Raw genomic sequence first — 14,346 nt, 5'->3', positions numbered from 1 at the left:
CCCTGAAAGGGTCTCAGCAACCACCACCCTCACCCAAACTGGACACACTTTAAGAAGCCCTGGTTAAGAATCCTGCATTTGAATCTTGGTTCTGCCACTTGCCACCTGGGGGAGCTCGGGCCCCACCCTTGCATCTCTGTGCCTCACCTGTTCTTATCTTTATAAAGGGAGGCTGCTGGCCCCAACCAAGGGAGGGAGGCTCTCTTTGGCTTTGGGCTTCCACCTCCAGGAGGCTTTATGAAGGGAGGATGCCCTGCCCTACCCATCACTTACCTGACCCTCAGCACCCAGAGCTGCTGCCACAGGGCCTTTGTACATGCTGTTCTCTCTTCCAGGAACCCCTCTCCTCTTACCCAATCCTCCTCCCCTGGGCTAACTTTGACTAAGCCATCCTGTGTCACCTTGGACATCAGTCTCCTCCTCCAGGAAGCCTTTCTGGATCCCCATTCCCTCCCTCCACACTGTGAGTTCCCTCCGGGGCAGGCAGGGCCAGATGTGTCTTGTTCTCTGATGTGTCCCGGGTGCCTAACAAGGGTGGGTCCACAAAAGGCAGAGGCTCCCTAAATGGTAGCAGAGGGAATGAATGAAACAGGGAGGGGCAGGAGATCTTTGAATCCAGCCGCCGGTTGAAACACGAGGGTGTTTCAGCAAGAATCTGCTAAGTCAGTGTAGCCAGAATCCCCCCCTTACCCCTCAAGTCTCCTCCTAGTGATTCTCTGTCCACCGAGCCCACCGGCTCCTTCGCTGTGAACCTGCTTGCCTGTGCTGTTAGGAGTGGAGCCATTGCAGTAGCTCCTGAGTACAATCCGGTTTTACAGATTGAACTGTCTGGCAGTGGTTTTTCTTTAAACCAACTACCTCTGTATGATGGCCAGAGGGAGGAGCTTTGTAAAAACCCAGACCAGGGGCTGTCTTTCCTCTGTTTCAACTCTCCTTTGCCACATGCCTCCCCATTCTTATTTGCATTTAAAAGAAGCACAGGGACTTCCCTGGTGGTCCAGTGGTTAAGACTCCACGCTTTCAATGCAGGGGGCCCCGGGTTCGATCCCTGGTCAGGGAACTAGATCCTGCATGCTGCACCTAAAGAAAAAGATCCTGCATGCCACAACTAAAAATAAATAAAGAAAAGAAAAGAAAAGAAGCCCACTGTCCTCATGCCCAGGCCCTGCCCTGTCTGGACCGCCATGACCTCCCTCACCCCCCCCACCCCCCACCGATTCCACCGGCAGGACCCGCTGTGGCCAAGATAGCTGTTGAGGACCAACCAGCGGTGGAGACAGAAAGTGATGGACCTTGTTGATAACTGGTTAATGGACTCACCTAGTGGCCTCAGGCAGGACTCACCTGGCACAGAAGTCAGGAGAGGTCACTGGGAGCAGTGACCCTCACTTCAGAGGTGGCCACCAGGGGCAGAGTGAGCAAATGGCCAAGACAGGGGTCTTGTCCACTGGCTCCCACCCCCTTCTCCCCCGTCCAGCCCCTTCTGGGTCTCAGTTGCCTCTCTTGGCAACTCAGCCTGGCCGGACCTGTGCCACTGAGCTCCATCAGCTGCCCTGTAGGCAGGGGAAGCCAGCTCTGGGTGTGACCTCCACTGAGCTCCATCAGCTGCCCCGTAGGCAGGGGAAAGCCAGCTCTGGGTGTGACCTCCGGCTCAGTTTCAGTGGCAAGAATTTCCTGGGAGCCCCCTTGTGGGGCATGTGGCCCAAGCCATGGGTGATGGTGACATGCCCAGATAGAGGCCCTGGCAGGGCACTGCTGGGAGGCCTCCTGGTCGGCTCACCCTGGCACATGGGCTCCCAGTGCAGACCTGCTGATCCTCAAACAGCCCACTGGTCCAAGGTTATTAAAAGTGACCATCCTGGGCTTCCCTGGTGGTGCAGTGGTTGAGAGTCCGCCTGCCGATGCAGGGGACGCGGGCTCGTGCCCCGGTCCAGGAAGATCCCACATGCCGCGGAGCGGCTGGGCCCGTGAGCCATGGCCGCTGAGCCTGCACGTCTGGAGCCTGTGCTCCGCAACGGGAGAGGCCACAGCAGTGAGAGGCCTGCGTACTGCAAAAAAAAAAAAAAAAAAGTGACCATCCTGTCCCATAGTATGAAACGTCCAGAACAGGCAAATCCACAGAGACAGAGAGTGGATTCCTGGTTGTCAGGGGCTAGGGGAGGGGTGGGGGGGGTAATTGCTAATGGGAATGGGGTCTCCTTTTGTGGGGATGGAAAAGCTCTGGACCGGAGGTAATGGCTGCACAACATTGTGAATGTGCTGAATGCCACTAATAGTAAAAATCTCCCCCCAGCGCCCACCCTGCACTCCCGCTGCCCTTCATTTTCCTGCTTCTGGTTCACCCAGCTCTGTCTGGCCTCCAGGACTTTGCCCTTGCCGAGCCCTCCGCCGGGGACACCTCTCCGCCCGCCCGTTGGCCTAGCTAACTGCTACTTCTCTCTCTGGTCTCCAGTCACCGAGGACCCTCCCTCCAGGGACCCTTCCTGGACTTTCCTCCTGGTCCCCAGTGAGGCCCTGGTTCCCTGTGTCAAACTCCCCCACTGGGCTGGGAGCAACATAAGGGGTGCTTGGGCCCTGTGGGATCCCCAGTGCTCAGCAAATGGATGAACGAATGGATGAATGAGGCTCGCAAGACCCTCCTTAGGATAATCAGAGACTTGGTGGGGTGGGAAAGAGGGGCGGGTCCATCCCCTCCAAAGAGGGCATCCCCTGATCCCAGAGCCAGCTCTGCCATCTTCAACACCCCTTCCTCGCCGCCTTCGTGCCAGCTCGCCCCCTCTGCTTGAGGCCCCCTCCCAGCCCCCGTGAAGCGACCTTCTCTGTGAAGGGCACCTCACTGGACATCAGAGGGGCAGGATGGCAGAGGCAGGTGGGCTGGCACCTGCCAGCTCCCGCCATCAACCTGATGGTGACTTTGTGTGGACCTCACGCCTGTCCTGGCATCCCTGCCACCAGCAGGTCCCAAAATCCTGGGCGGGGACAACGGGAGGACTCCTCTTGTACCTGACATGGGAGGGTCCACTCTGACCCTTTGAGGGGCACAGCCCCCAATGTCCTGCAGCTGGCAGAGGGTTGTGGGTCTCCAGCCGAGCAATGGGGTGGCCGGGGGTGGCCCAGAATCAGACCTCAGACCAATCACTCAGGGTCCGGGTGACCCCAGGTGAGCCACATACCCTCTCTCTGCCTCAGACCCCCCTCTCAGTAACATGGGGCCTGTGCTAGGTTGGACTCAGACTATTATTATTACTGCTACTGTTATTATTATTGTGATATTATGATTTATAATAAGAAACATAGTTGGACTTAGTTCCCAGTTCCCGGCACACAGCCCCTAAAACCCTTGTAATTTCCTACGTCAGAAGAGGGAACATCTTTTGTTATAATATATACATTTTTTTTTTGGAAATTTCTTTTCTTTGTCACACTGCACAGCATGTGGAACTTCCCCGACCAGGGATCTAACCCGTGCCCCCTGCCGTGGAAGCGTGGAGTTCTAACCACTGGCCTACCAGGGAAGTCCCTTTTATGATAATATTTGGTCTTATGTCCTCTGTGCCTGAAATGGCTCCAGATAGTAAAGATGAAGGAAGCATCCTTTGCTTTCATAACAAGCTCTTTCAACCACACCTGAGTTTATGCTACGAGGTGACTTTTGGAAACTCCCTATAACCACAGGATCGGGGCTGGTGGCCAGGGGACCCCACTGACCCTGGGATTAGAGGGATGGAACTTTCATCAATGGCCAGTGGTGTAATCCATCATGCCTCTATGAAAATCCCTAAACATTTTTTGTAGAGCTTCCACTAGGTGGACACAGGGAGGTGCTGGGAGGGTGGTGCCCAGAGGGGACGTGGAAGCTCCGCCCCCTTCCCCACACCTCGCCTTGTGCATCTCTTCCATCTGACTATTGCTGAATTGTACCCTATTCTAGGACCTGAGATTGACTGGTGTCTGAAGTCGGGGCCGTCTTGTGGGGCTGAACCCTTAGCCTGTAAGGTCTGCCCGAACCGGTAGTGTTAGGATTGAGATAAATTGTAGGATACCCAGCTCGTGTCTGCCGGGGATTGGAGAATTGCTTAAGACTAGTAATTAATATTATTAACTGTTGACTAAGTTTGATTCCAGAGAAGAATGGGGACAGGAAAGGAACCTGAATCACAGACAGGCAGAGCCAAAAGGGGCCTCGGGAAAAACCCAGCCGGGGCTCCCATGCTGCAGATGGGAGATAGAAGCAAGGGGATATAGGCCATGGCCCAAAGTCACCCAACGTTGCCCAAGGTCGCTTGGCATTGAGCTGTGCCCCCTCCCATCCTGTGAAAGCTCCTTCCTCTGCACCGCGACCAAGACCAGTGCCACATCCCTTGGACGTGGACAAAAGTCACAAACCTCCCTTCTCAGTGATAGTTTATTTATTTCACATAAAAATCCCCCAAAGCTCATGGAAATGATGCCTTCATATCACGACAGTAATCAGAATGAATTGTTTTTGTTTTTAAAAACCACAAAACTCGCGCCGTCGTCGGAAGGATGGGTGTGTGAACTACGACTTGGGGGAGGGACTTATGATGCATCCCATGTGTCACAAGAGGAAAACTCAATGTTCCTTTACAAGGAGGGCTCGACATCCGTTGCATTTCAGCCAAAAACTGCCCCGCAGATACAAATCTTTCTCAAAGCCGATTTCAGAGGGTGTGGGTAGCAGCCCTAGGTGCTACCGAGGACACAGTGTCCCCGTATGGACGGAGCTGTGCCTCAGAACTTCACACACCTGTGGACAGGTGGCCGACCTGGAGACAGCCACCCCGGGGGTCTCTCTCTATTCTGGAGGGGCTGTGAGGTTGGGTTGGGGTCCTTGGTTCCACTTGCCCGTTGTCTATGGCTGCTGGTGGTCCGGAGGGGGTGGTCGGTGGGCCACGGTGAACCAGGGGGTCCGTGCTGGAATTTCTTGTTATGCTGCAGGCTCCTTGAGGGTGGGATGGGTCTGCCTCTTTCGTCCTTCTGTCGCCTCTGCAGCCGCTCAGTAATTGTCGGGTTAGATGGAATGCATCTGTTCCTGTTCCGGGCTCCTTTTTCTCTTCCAGTGGAACACTGGCTTTCCAGGAGTTATTGCATCTACTGTGGACTTGCGGGCCTCGCGGGTCACGTGTCCCTCTCAGCTGAGCAGAGCCAGCCACCTGAACCTGGAGTTCGAGGTGACCTGGCAGATGCCCAGGCACCTTTTAGAAAAGGAGGCGCTCTGGGCAGGGGTGGGGGACAAGCTGGCCCAGGATGGAGTGGCCTTTCGGAGGGCAGCCTGCAGAGGCCCATCCACCAGCCTCTCCTGCCTCAGCCTCCAGGTAACTCATCTGCGCCTGGAACATGGTCCCGGTCCTTTATTAGACATTTGGGAAACAGAGCAGAAACACAAATTTAAAAACCCCACCAGACGCCCAAATGCCCTGGCCTCACCGGAGCAGTGCTGGGTTCCAGAAGATGCAGGTCCAAGGCTGCTTAGAAACCCCGAATTTTCCAAGGCAGGAGCCACTGGCATTTGGGGTGGGACAATTCCTTGACATGCAGGAAGCACTGCTGTCCCTTTCGCTCAGCACTGAACGCCACTGGCTCCCTCCTGCCATTGGGATAACCCCAAACGCACCCCCTTGATATCCCAGGTGGAGAAGCATTCAACATCTCCTTTGAGGCCAGGAATCTCCTACTGGGAAATTATTGGGGGAGGGAGGGTCAACCAAACCTGGATGACACCCGCTAAGAAGCCAGCTACAGAGCCAGCAAGAGGGGCCGGACGATGCACCTGCTCAACTTTTGCTCAGATTCATAGAAACAGAGACTCTCAGGGTTGGAGGGGACCGCAGAGGGCCACTTTGTGCAAGTACCGTCCAGCCTTTTCTTGAATGCCTCTAGAGATGGGGAACTCACTCCCTTTAGCTCCGAGCTGACTGGCGTTTCAACTGCATTAGAAAAATTTTTTTTTTGTCCTAAGGATATCTTCTTCCTTTGAATGCAGGTGGTCGTAGCATCCAGGCCACTGGTTTTAATTCTCCCCAGTGACCTTTGTAACACTCGAACGTTCAGTACCCTGTATCTTCCTTTTTCTCGATCTGCGTTTCTGGGATGAGCTTATTTCAGCACTGGTTTCTCGGCCTCTGTTCCTGGTGGGAGCCCAAGGGGGCACATCCCAACCCCATGTTGTTGGGGAGATTAGGGAAGTGGGGAGGCTCATTCCCTCGGTAGGAGGTATTGATCGGGATTGCCCTGTGGCGTGGCCTCTGCGTTCAAGGGGCTTGAGAATGTTCTAGATTGAGGGGGATGCAGGTTCACAACTGTAGAACAAGGATGATTATCAGCGGCCCTCACTGGCGCTGTGGGCTCCGATGCTCCCTAAGAAGGTGGAAGTTATAAGAGGCAAGGGGAGGGCTATTCAAAGGAAAAGCTGTGAGTTCAAAGGCTGGGCAGTGCTCGGGGGGCACGGCGCTGCTGGGGGTGGGGGTTGAGTTTCCAGGCCAGATGCCCAGGGCTGCGGGGGCCGTTCTGGCAGGAAAGGCACAAGAAGGAATCCAGACCCGGCCAGGGAGTCGATGGGCATCTGTGGCTCCAACCTGAACCAGGTGACAAGCAAGAGAAGGGTCCTGACCAGGATTCTGTGCAGTGGTGTGGTGGTGGTGGTGGGGGGTCTCTGAGGCCACCAAGGACGCACAGGCCATGCTCAACGCTTCTTGCTCTTCTTGGCCATGAGCTCATGAGTGTGGGAGGGTGGAGAACTGGGTCCTTTTCCAGAACGCACTAATACTGCATCATTAAAAAAAAAAGTTTTCAAGCAGCTGGAAAGGATGTTGGGTTTCAGACATGGATGGAGGAGACGGACACCCCCTGGAGACTGTGACTCAGGATGAGGTGGGGACAAGATCCAGGGTCAGAGGGCGTCCGACAGAGGTTTCCTGGCATCTGGGATCTTCTTTTGTGTCCTCCTCTGTGCTCACGTCACCTCAGGACATGCTGGAGAGGCAGAAACACAGTCAAGTTATTATTATTGTATGTAAAGAAAGTGGAAAACGTTCCATGTGTGGGGAATCCAAAAGAATGATCTAATCGGCTTCAGTGTGCCCTCAGCAGCAAGAGTGGCACCTGCCTTTCAAGGTCTGCCACCTGTCACCCACCTTCTAGGTATGGTTCTGAAGGGGACTTCTCCCTTGGTGCCCCAGCCAAAGAACAAGGCCCCAGGGCTGGTGCCCTCGATCAGACTGGAGGCAGGCTTCATCTCACCCATCTACTCACCAACCCATCTGTCCATCTGTCCACCCACCCACCCATCCATCCATCCATCCACCCACCCATCCATCCATCCATCCACCCATCCATCCATCCACCCACCCACCCACCCATCCATCCACCCACCCACCCATCCATCCATCCATCCATCCATCCATCCATCCATCCATCCGTCCATCCACCTATCCAACCATCCATTATTCACTTATCCATCACCCATCCACCTATCTATCTATCCGTTTATCCACCCATCCACCCATATACCTGTCCATCTACCTATCCATCCATCCATCTATCCACCCTCCCACCTACCCACCTGTCCATCCGTCTGTCCATCTGTCCATCTGTCCATCCATCCATTGCTCCCAACCATTCCTTCTTTTATGTATTTAATCATTTTAGACATGCTTGTTTTTATCACCTCTACCTGAGGATTCCCAGGAGGAGGTCTAATGCTGCTATCTGTTGTACCGCCGACTTTTTCTCATGGTGAATGATTTCCTCGCATGTTTTGTGTCTGTGGTTGGGAACTCAGCTCCAGAAGGACCGAGATGGTCTTGTCAGAAATGCATTGAGAACTTGCTTCTATTCAGTGTGCCCAGGGCAGTACAGTTCTAAGACGATTTTTGATGTTTATTTCTCAGCCTGGGGCTTCTTGGGTCACATGGGTAGTATTAAGGCATGTGGCTGGGCCATGTAACATATTTATAGCAGAGTGTGTGGTCAAGGATTAACCCTGCAGGTTCCAAAGGAAGGTCTGGCCCTTGCCTGGCTTCTGGGAGGTCACCTCTAAGCCCTTGGAACGTCCTTCCTGATAAGAGTATCTTTGTTTGCCTGGGACCTGGGGTCACCCTGGATAGTCTATGCTGACAATGTGATCTAAGGCAGGAGCCATGGACCATGTGGTATCAGTTCAACCTCTGGAGGGGCTAGAGACTAAGGTCAGCCACGTGGGTGGTCCACCGTGCATATGACTGACCCCCAGTAAATACCCTGGACACCAGGGCTCAAATGAGCACACGTGGTTGGTGACACTTGGTGTGCATCACCACGCCTGGCTGCTGGGAGAATTAAGGGCTGTCCCAAAACTACTCCCCTGGGAGACAACAACTGGAAGCGTGCACCTGTCTCCCCTCACCCCACCCCATGCTCTTTTTCCCATTGCTGACTTTGAGCTGTACCCACACTTCCACCTTAATAAACCATAACTGTCAGCAGATCAGCTTTGCTGAGTCCTGTGAGTCCTTCTAGCAAACCACTGCCCCCGAGGGTGGTCTCCAGGACCCGTGACACACAGGGAGGCTTTTCCTGGCATCTGTAGTCAGGCAGACACACTGAGATAGGTTGTGGGCAGACAGTGCACCCTTTGGCTGAGTAAAATCCTGGGCTTCAGGGGGCCTGGCTCTGGGTGGACATCTCAGTCAGGGCCTCTGTGTGGCTCAGCTCTGGGGCCTCCTGTTAATGACGCCCCGCTGGAGTGGAGCAGGGACCGGCTGCCTGGCCCCAGAGGAGGCCCTGTTGTCATGGTAACCACGGTCTCCCTGCCTCCCTGGTGCAGCATCCTCCCCCCATCAACAATAAGTCATGAGGCACTCATCCCAGGGTAGGTTCCACATAGAATGTTTCCCAAAAAAGGTGCCAAGATCGCCCCGCTTCCCACCCACCTTGTTTCCTGATCTTCTGTGGCCAGAGCAGACCTGTGGGAAAAGGAAGGAGTCTCAGCATTAGTCGCCTGTCTGGGGAGCCTTGGCATTTGGCCATGAGCCCCATGAGGGCCAATATGGCTTCACCCTGATCTGGCACAAAGCAAGTGTCAGCACGTGTCAGCTGTGTAACAAATGAGCCAGGACAGGCAGTCGTGAGAATGGCTGAGCCCCTTCGCTGCCACAAAATGAAATCACTATTGCTGCTCCAGGTCCACCCACTGAGAAGGCTGAACCCATCCACCGGGACCTGCACAAAGGTCACCAGCTGGAACCTTCATCTGAGAGCAGATCTTGGTCTCTCGGGCACATCAGCTGCCCCTGGTCCCCATGCTTGGCCTGTGCTGGATGCAGGGTGGCAGGAGGAGGGGGCAGTGGTCCCAAGATGCAACCACTGCCCTCAAGGAGCTCAAGGACAGGAGAAGGAGGGTACGACAAGGGTCAAATGCAGGAGGCAGACCTGAAGAAAGAGACAGGAAAGGTGGGAGGGGCCTCTAGAGGCCAGGGAGGGGGTCGTGCCATCTGTCCACACATCCCAGGGTGAGGCACTAAAGGACTTTCAGTAGAGAGTTGCTGGATTTAAAAAAAAAAGGAGGGATTCCCTGGCGGTCCAGTTGTTAGGGCTCCGTGCTTCCATTGCAGGGGGTACAGGTTCTATCCCTGGTTGGGGAACTAAGATCTCTCATACCGCGGCCCAGCCGGGGGAAAAAAAAAAAGGAGGAGTATAGGAATGGGAACAACTGCTTAACAGGGTACAGGGTCTCCCTCTGGGCTGTCGAATGTTCTGGAACTGGAGAAGGTGCTGGTTGCCCAAAACTACAGATGCACTAAATTTACATTAAAATGGCTCGATGGAATGGGCCTCATGCTGGCTGATTCACAGTGGTGGTCTTACTTCAGCACCATGGTAATGTCAGATCACCTTCACTGAGGTTCCCTGGGCTCAGCAGCCCCCCGCGGGTGTGGGCTCTGGCCCTGTGGCCACCTGCGCACACTTACCTGTCCTCCGCCAGCCCCGCCTCCGCCTTCTCTTCAGACCTGGGCAGGACGCACTCTGGCTGCGGCCTTGCGCTGGGGACAGAAGAGGTGACGAGGGATGACCAGCCAGCCGAGTGGGCCCAGGGGCTCTCGGCTCCCACTGGCCCCTCTGTCTGGACCCACCATGGCCCGACAGCGATCAGGAGAGGGTTTGGCTGCGCCTGGGGAAACGCGGGGGCCCAGAGGGTGGACTGCGTGATGGGATGGCCAGGGGTTCATGAAGATGGACGCAGATGGTTGGTGGGGGGGGAGGGGGAGGGGCTGGGGGCCATTCCTTGGGGGCGCTTATCTCAGCTTATCGCCGCCGTAGGGGCCTCATGCACTTGCTCCCTGGACGCTGCAGCCCATGTGCTGTGATTCTGGAAGGTGGGCGCCCTGCTTGTCCTGTCATCTCTCTACTCCCATCCATAGCTAAGGCTCAGGAGGCGGGGGGAGCGTAACTCAGACAGAGAGACAGAGGAGAGGGGGACCTGGGGGTGGGGAGAAAGGGAGGAAAAGAAAAAAGCCAGACCGACAGACATGACTACCTCACACCCATCAGGATGGCTACTACCTTTAAAATTAAAAAAAAAAAATTTTTTTTTGGCCACACCACGTGGTGTGCGGGATCTCCGTTCCTCAACCAGGGATCGAACCCACAGCCCCTGCAGTGGAAGCACAGAGTCTTAACCACTGGACTGCCAGGGGAGTTTGCAGGATGGCTACTACCTTAAATGTAGAACATGTGTTATGTTACTATGTTGGCGAGGATGTGGAGAAATTGGAACTGCGCGTGGCTGGTGGGGTGAGAATGTCAAATGGGGCAGCCGCTGTGGCAAAGATTCTAGCTGCTCCTCGAAAGATGAAACATCGAGTTACCATAAGATCCAGCAACTCCACTCCTGGGTCTATATACACCCCAAAGAAGTGAAAGCAAGCACTTGAATAGATAACTGTACACCCGTGTTCACAGCAGCACAATTCACAACAGCCAAGAGGTGGAAACCCCCAGTGTCCATCGAGAGGTGATGGATGAACAAAATGCGGTCTATCCGCACACTGGAATATTACTCAGCCTTAAAAAGGAAGGAGATTCTGACACTTGCTACAATGTGGATGAACCTTGCAAACCTTATGCTCAGTTGGATACACCAGATGCAGAAGGACAAATACTGTCTGATTGCACTCACACGAGGTCCTAGAGAGTCAGAGCCACAGAGCCAGGAAGTAGATGGTGGGGGCCAGGGGCTGGGAGTCAGTGTTTCATGGGGACAGAGTTTCAGTTTGGGAAGATGAGAAAGTTCTGGAGATGATGGTGGGGATGGTTGCACAACAATGTGAATGTGCTTAATGCCACCGGGCTGTGCACTTAAAAATGGTTAAGATGGTGAATTGTATGTCCTGTGTATTTTATTGCAACTAAAGGTATTGGAAAAAAAAAAAAAAAACCAGGAAGGAAGGAAAGAGGAAGGGGAGGGAGGGAGGGAGTAGAGAAGAGAGAGGAGGGGAAGGAGGAGAACTCCCTGGAAGGCGTGGGATGGCGGGTCCTGCTGCCCTCCATGCCCCCTTCCACTCCACTCACACTCATCACTATTAAACGACGCTGTGTGAAGCCGCCGTAATTTTTCTCATTATGTGTCTCATCTGCCGACATCACCTGTCCTGCCCCAGGATCTGCTTCCCTCACTCGGTGAGGCAACCCTCCCCTTTGCCCTTTGAGGAAACTTCTGGACCAGGACTCAGTCTTAATCGCCTCAGTCTCTCCCAGGCTGGCACAGGGCCTGGCATGCTTTCGACTCACTGAAAGCCCCAACTCTTTCTCAGACTTGCTGTGTGGCCTTGAGCAGGTGCCTTGCCCTCTCTGAGCCTCGGATTCCCAGCCTGTCAGACGCTTTTAGGAATCCTGGCCCTGCCCTCCTCTTGGGGCGGAGGGGTGGGGATGGGGGGGATGAGAAAGGATACAGGAATGGTATAAGGGCTCCATAACTGGGTGGGACCGAAATAGTCCTGAAGTTTTGTGAGCACTGCCACTTTCGAAAATTAGCCAATAAGTCAGTGAAGGGGCGATTCTGGGGTAAGTCTGGCAGGGGCAAGCATGGAGCGGGTTGTGTTCCCCCCACTGTCATCAGGATTACTAGGAGGACTCTCTATGGAGTCTACTATTTTTGTCCGGTGGGTTACATTGGTCCTGATTTCTCACAATACTCCTCAGGGTGGCTGTGAACTTTTCACTTGCCTAATGTCACTCTGTGACTAAGTGAGGGAGCCTGGATTTGAGCCTGGATCTGACTCCAAGCCCTCGAGAGAAGGGCAGGGCCTTGAGCTACATGCGTGCATGACATGGGTCCCCACTGAGCGGAAACCACCAATTTCCCCCCAGCTGTGGGCCCGGCTCAGCGCCAGCCCTAACCTGGCCCGGGCACAGGCCACTCCGCACAGACCTTTCTCTCCTGGCCTTGAGCCTTTCCTCTTCGTACCTGGAAGAGAGAGAAAGGAAAGCACATGAGATGCAGCCTGGGAATCCCCTTCCCTCTGGGAACAGGGAAGCAATCTCACTGTCACATCTGAATACACGCCAGGTCATAGAGCAGAAAGGACAGCCGGAGCTGACGCGTCTACTGGTCTTTTTTATGTTTCCTGCAAGCCTGCCCACGCCCACCCCACCCCAGGGCAGGGGATATCTGTTTTGTTGGTATATTCCACCATCTGGAGTAGATGCGGCTCAGCGGACATTTTTTGCATCAGCCCCGAACACAGCCAGTATAAAGCGACCCCCTCATTGACGTGGGTTTGGTCTACAGGCCCCTCCGTCAGGGCAAAGTTTTCCTGTAAAGGGCCAGAGAATTCAGTATTTTTGGTTTTGCAGGCCAGTCTCTGTGGCAACCTCTCGATTCTGTTGTAGCTCGAAAGCAGCCGTGGATGGTTTGTAAATGGATGCGTGTAGCCGTGTGCCAATAAAACTTTATTTATAAAGACAAGCCAGGGGGACAGGGCTCACTGGCCCACGGCCTGCACTAGATAGCCAGGCCCTCTGTGTTCTGTAATTCCACAGGAGCTTGTTTCCCTGTATTTCCTTCTTTTCTGCTTTCCCACACAAGTCTGGTTCCCTGGCAGCTCGGTTGAGCTGATCAGAGGTGGCTGAGAGGCGAGCAGCCCGGGGGCAATGGGGATGGAGGTGCGGGGGTGGTGGTGGTGGTGTTCCCATGGCCCAGGGACACTCACTGTAGCACGCAGTCTGGGATCTGCACGTGCTCCATGGGGATGAGCTGCTCCAGATCTTCCAAGCTGTGCACATACTGGATCTTGTTGATGAACTTGACGCTGGTGGGAGAAGAAGCAGGGAGACATCTGAAAGCCAGCCCTCAGGGTGGCCCCTCAGGGCCAGAAGGAGCGATGGCAGACAGGGTTGCACACGCAGCAGTATTCCGGGATGCCCCAAGCACCTTCGCCCAAGCTTCCCTCCCCACCTGTGCCAGCCTCCACCCCTGGCCCCTAGTGGGGGAACAGAGCAGAACCCGGGGTCTCCCCTTGCAAGAAGAGAAGTGTCCTGAACCACGTGTTGGACACCAGTCCTTGCTGAGCTGAGGAAAGAGCTGAGGAAAGAGCTTCCTTCTTTGAAGGAAGCAGAGAGGAAAGAGATGCTGCTAGACTCCAGGCCCCATCCTCCCCAGGAGTTGCTCCTCTGTGTGAATCTTCCCAAGAATGCTTTTCTGGCACAATCGCCACTGCCTGGATGGCAGCAGTAGTCATTTGGTCACGAGACAGATGCACATGGGGACTGCTGATTCATTCCACATTCTTTCGGGATGAATGGCTTGTTCCGGTCCAAACCCCAGCTCTGGCTGTCTGCTACCCACTGAGGTGCTTTGTCACCAGCGCATTGCTTTGAACTCGTGATTATTTTTTTTTAAATTTACCTTAAACCTAATTTTGGTAAAATGTCCAATAAACTTTTTTCAAGGTCAAATCAGTTTTTTTTTCCCTTTTAAAAAAATTATTTATTTAGTTGCACTGGGTGTTAGTTGCGGCAGGTGGGCCCCTTAGTTGCAGCACACAAACTCCTTAGTTGTGGCGTGCAAACTCTTAGTTGTGGCATGCATGTGGGATCTAGTTCCCTGACCAGGGATGGAACCTGGGCCCCCCGCGCTGGGAGTGCGTAGTCTTATCCACCGCACCACCAGGGAAGTCCCTCACGTCAGTTTTTCTAATGATGAGAAATATAAGGCCAAGAGAATGTAACAGGACGCTAAGTCATAAAATAATCAAATAACAATAAAGAAAAGAAAAAAAGTAAGATAGAGTCACATAGTTACAAAACTGTGTCAAGAAGTTTTACATCTAATTTTAGAGATTAGATAAG

At 54.1% G+C, this 14,346-nt stretch overlaps 1 protein-coding gene across 2 annotated transcripts in view; it reads right to left on the bottom strand.

The window, feature by feature from the left end:
- Positions 1–4,391: 4,391 nt before the first annotated feature.
- ATCAY (ATCAY kinesin light chain interacting caytaxin) overlaps positions 4,392–14,346 on the bottom strand; it is a 36,876-nt gene continuing 26,921 nt past the window's right edge. For both annotated transcript variants that reach the window (XM_033400746.2, XM_004277203.4), the window contains exons 9-13: positions 13,209–13,307; positions 12,428–12,463; positions 9,969–10,040; positions 8,931–8,963; positions 4,392–6,993 (exon numbers count right to left, since the gene is read on the bottom strand). In XM_033400746.2, coding sequence (XP_033256637.1) covers positions 6,984–6,993; positions 8,931–8,963; positions 9,969–10,040; positions 12,428–12,463; positions 13,209–13,307 — 250 coding nt within the window. In that variant the 3' untranslated portion in view covers positions 4,392–6,983. The remainder of the gene's footprint in view (positions 6,994–8,930; positions 8,964–9,968; positions 10,041–12,427; positions 12,464–13,208; positions 13,308–14,346) is intronic.

The sequence above is a fragment of the Orcinus orca genome, chromosome 3 (genome assembly GCF_937001465.1).
Source record: "Orcinus orca chromosome 3, mOrcOrc1.1, whole genome shotgun sequence".
Lineage (NCBI taxonomy): Eukaryota > Metazoa > Chordata > Mammalia > Artiodactyla > Delphinidae > Orcinus > Orcinus orca.
This window is presented reverse-complemented; position numbering and strand designations above follow the sequence as displayed.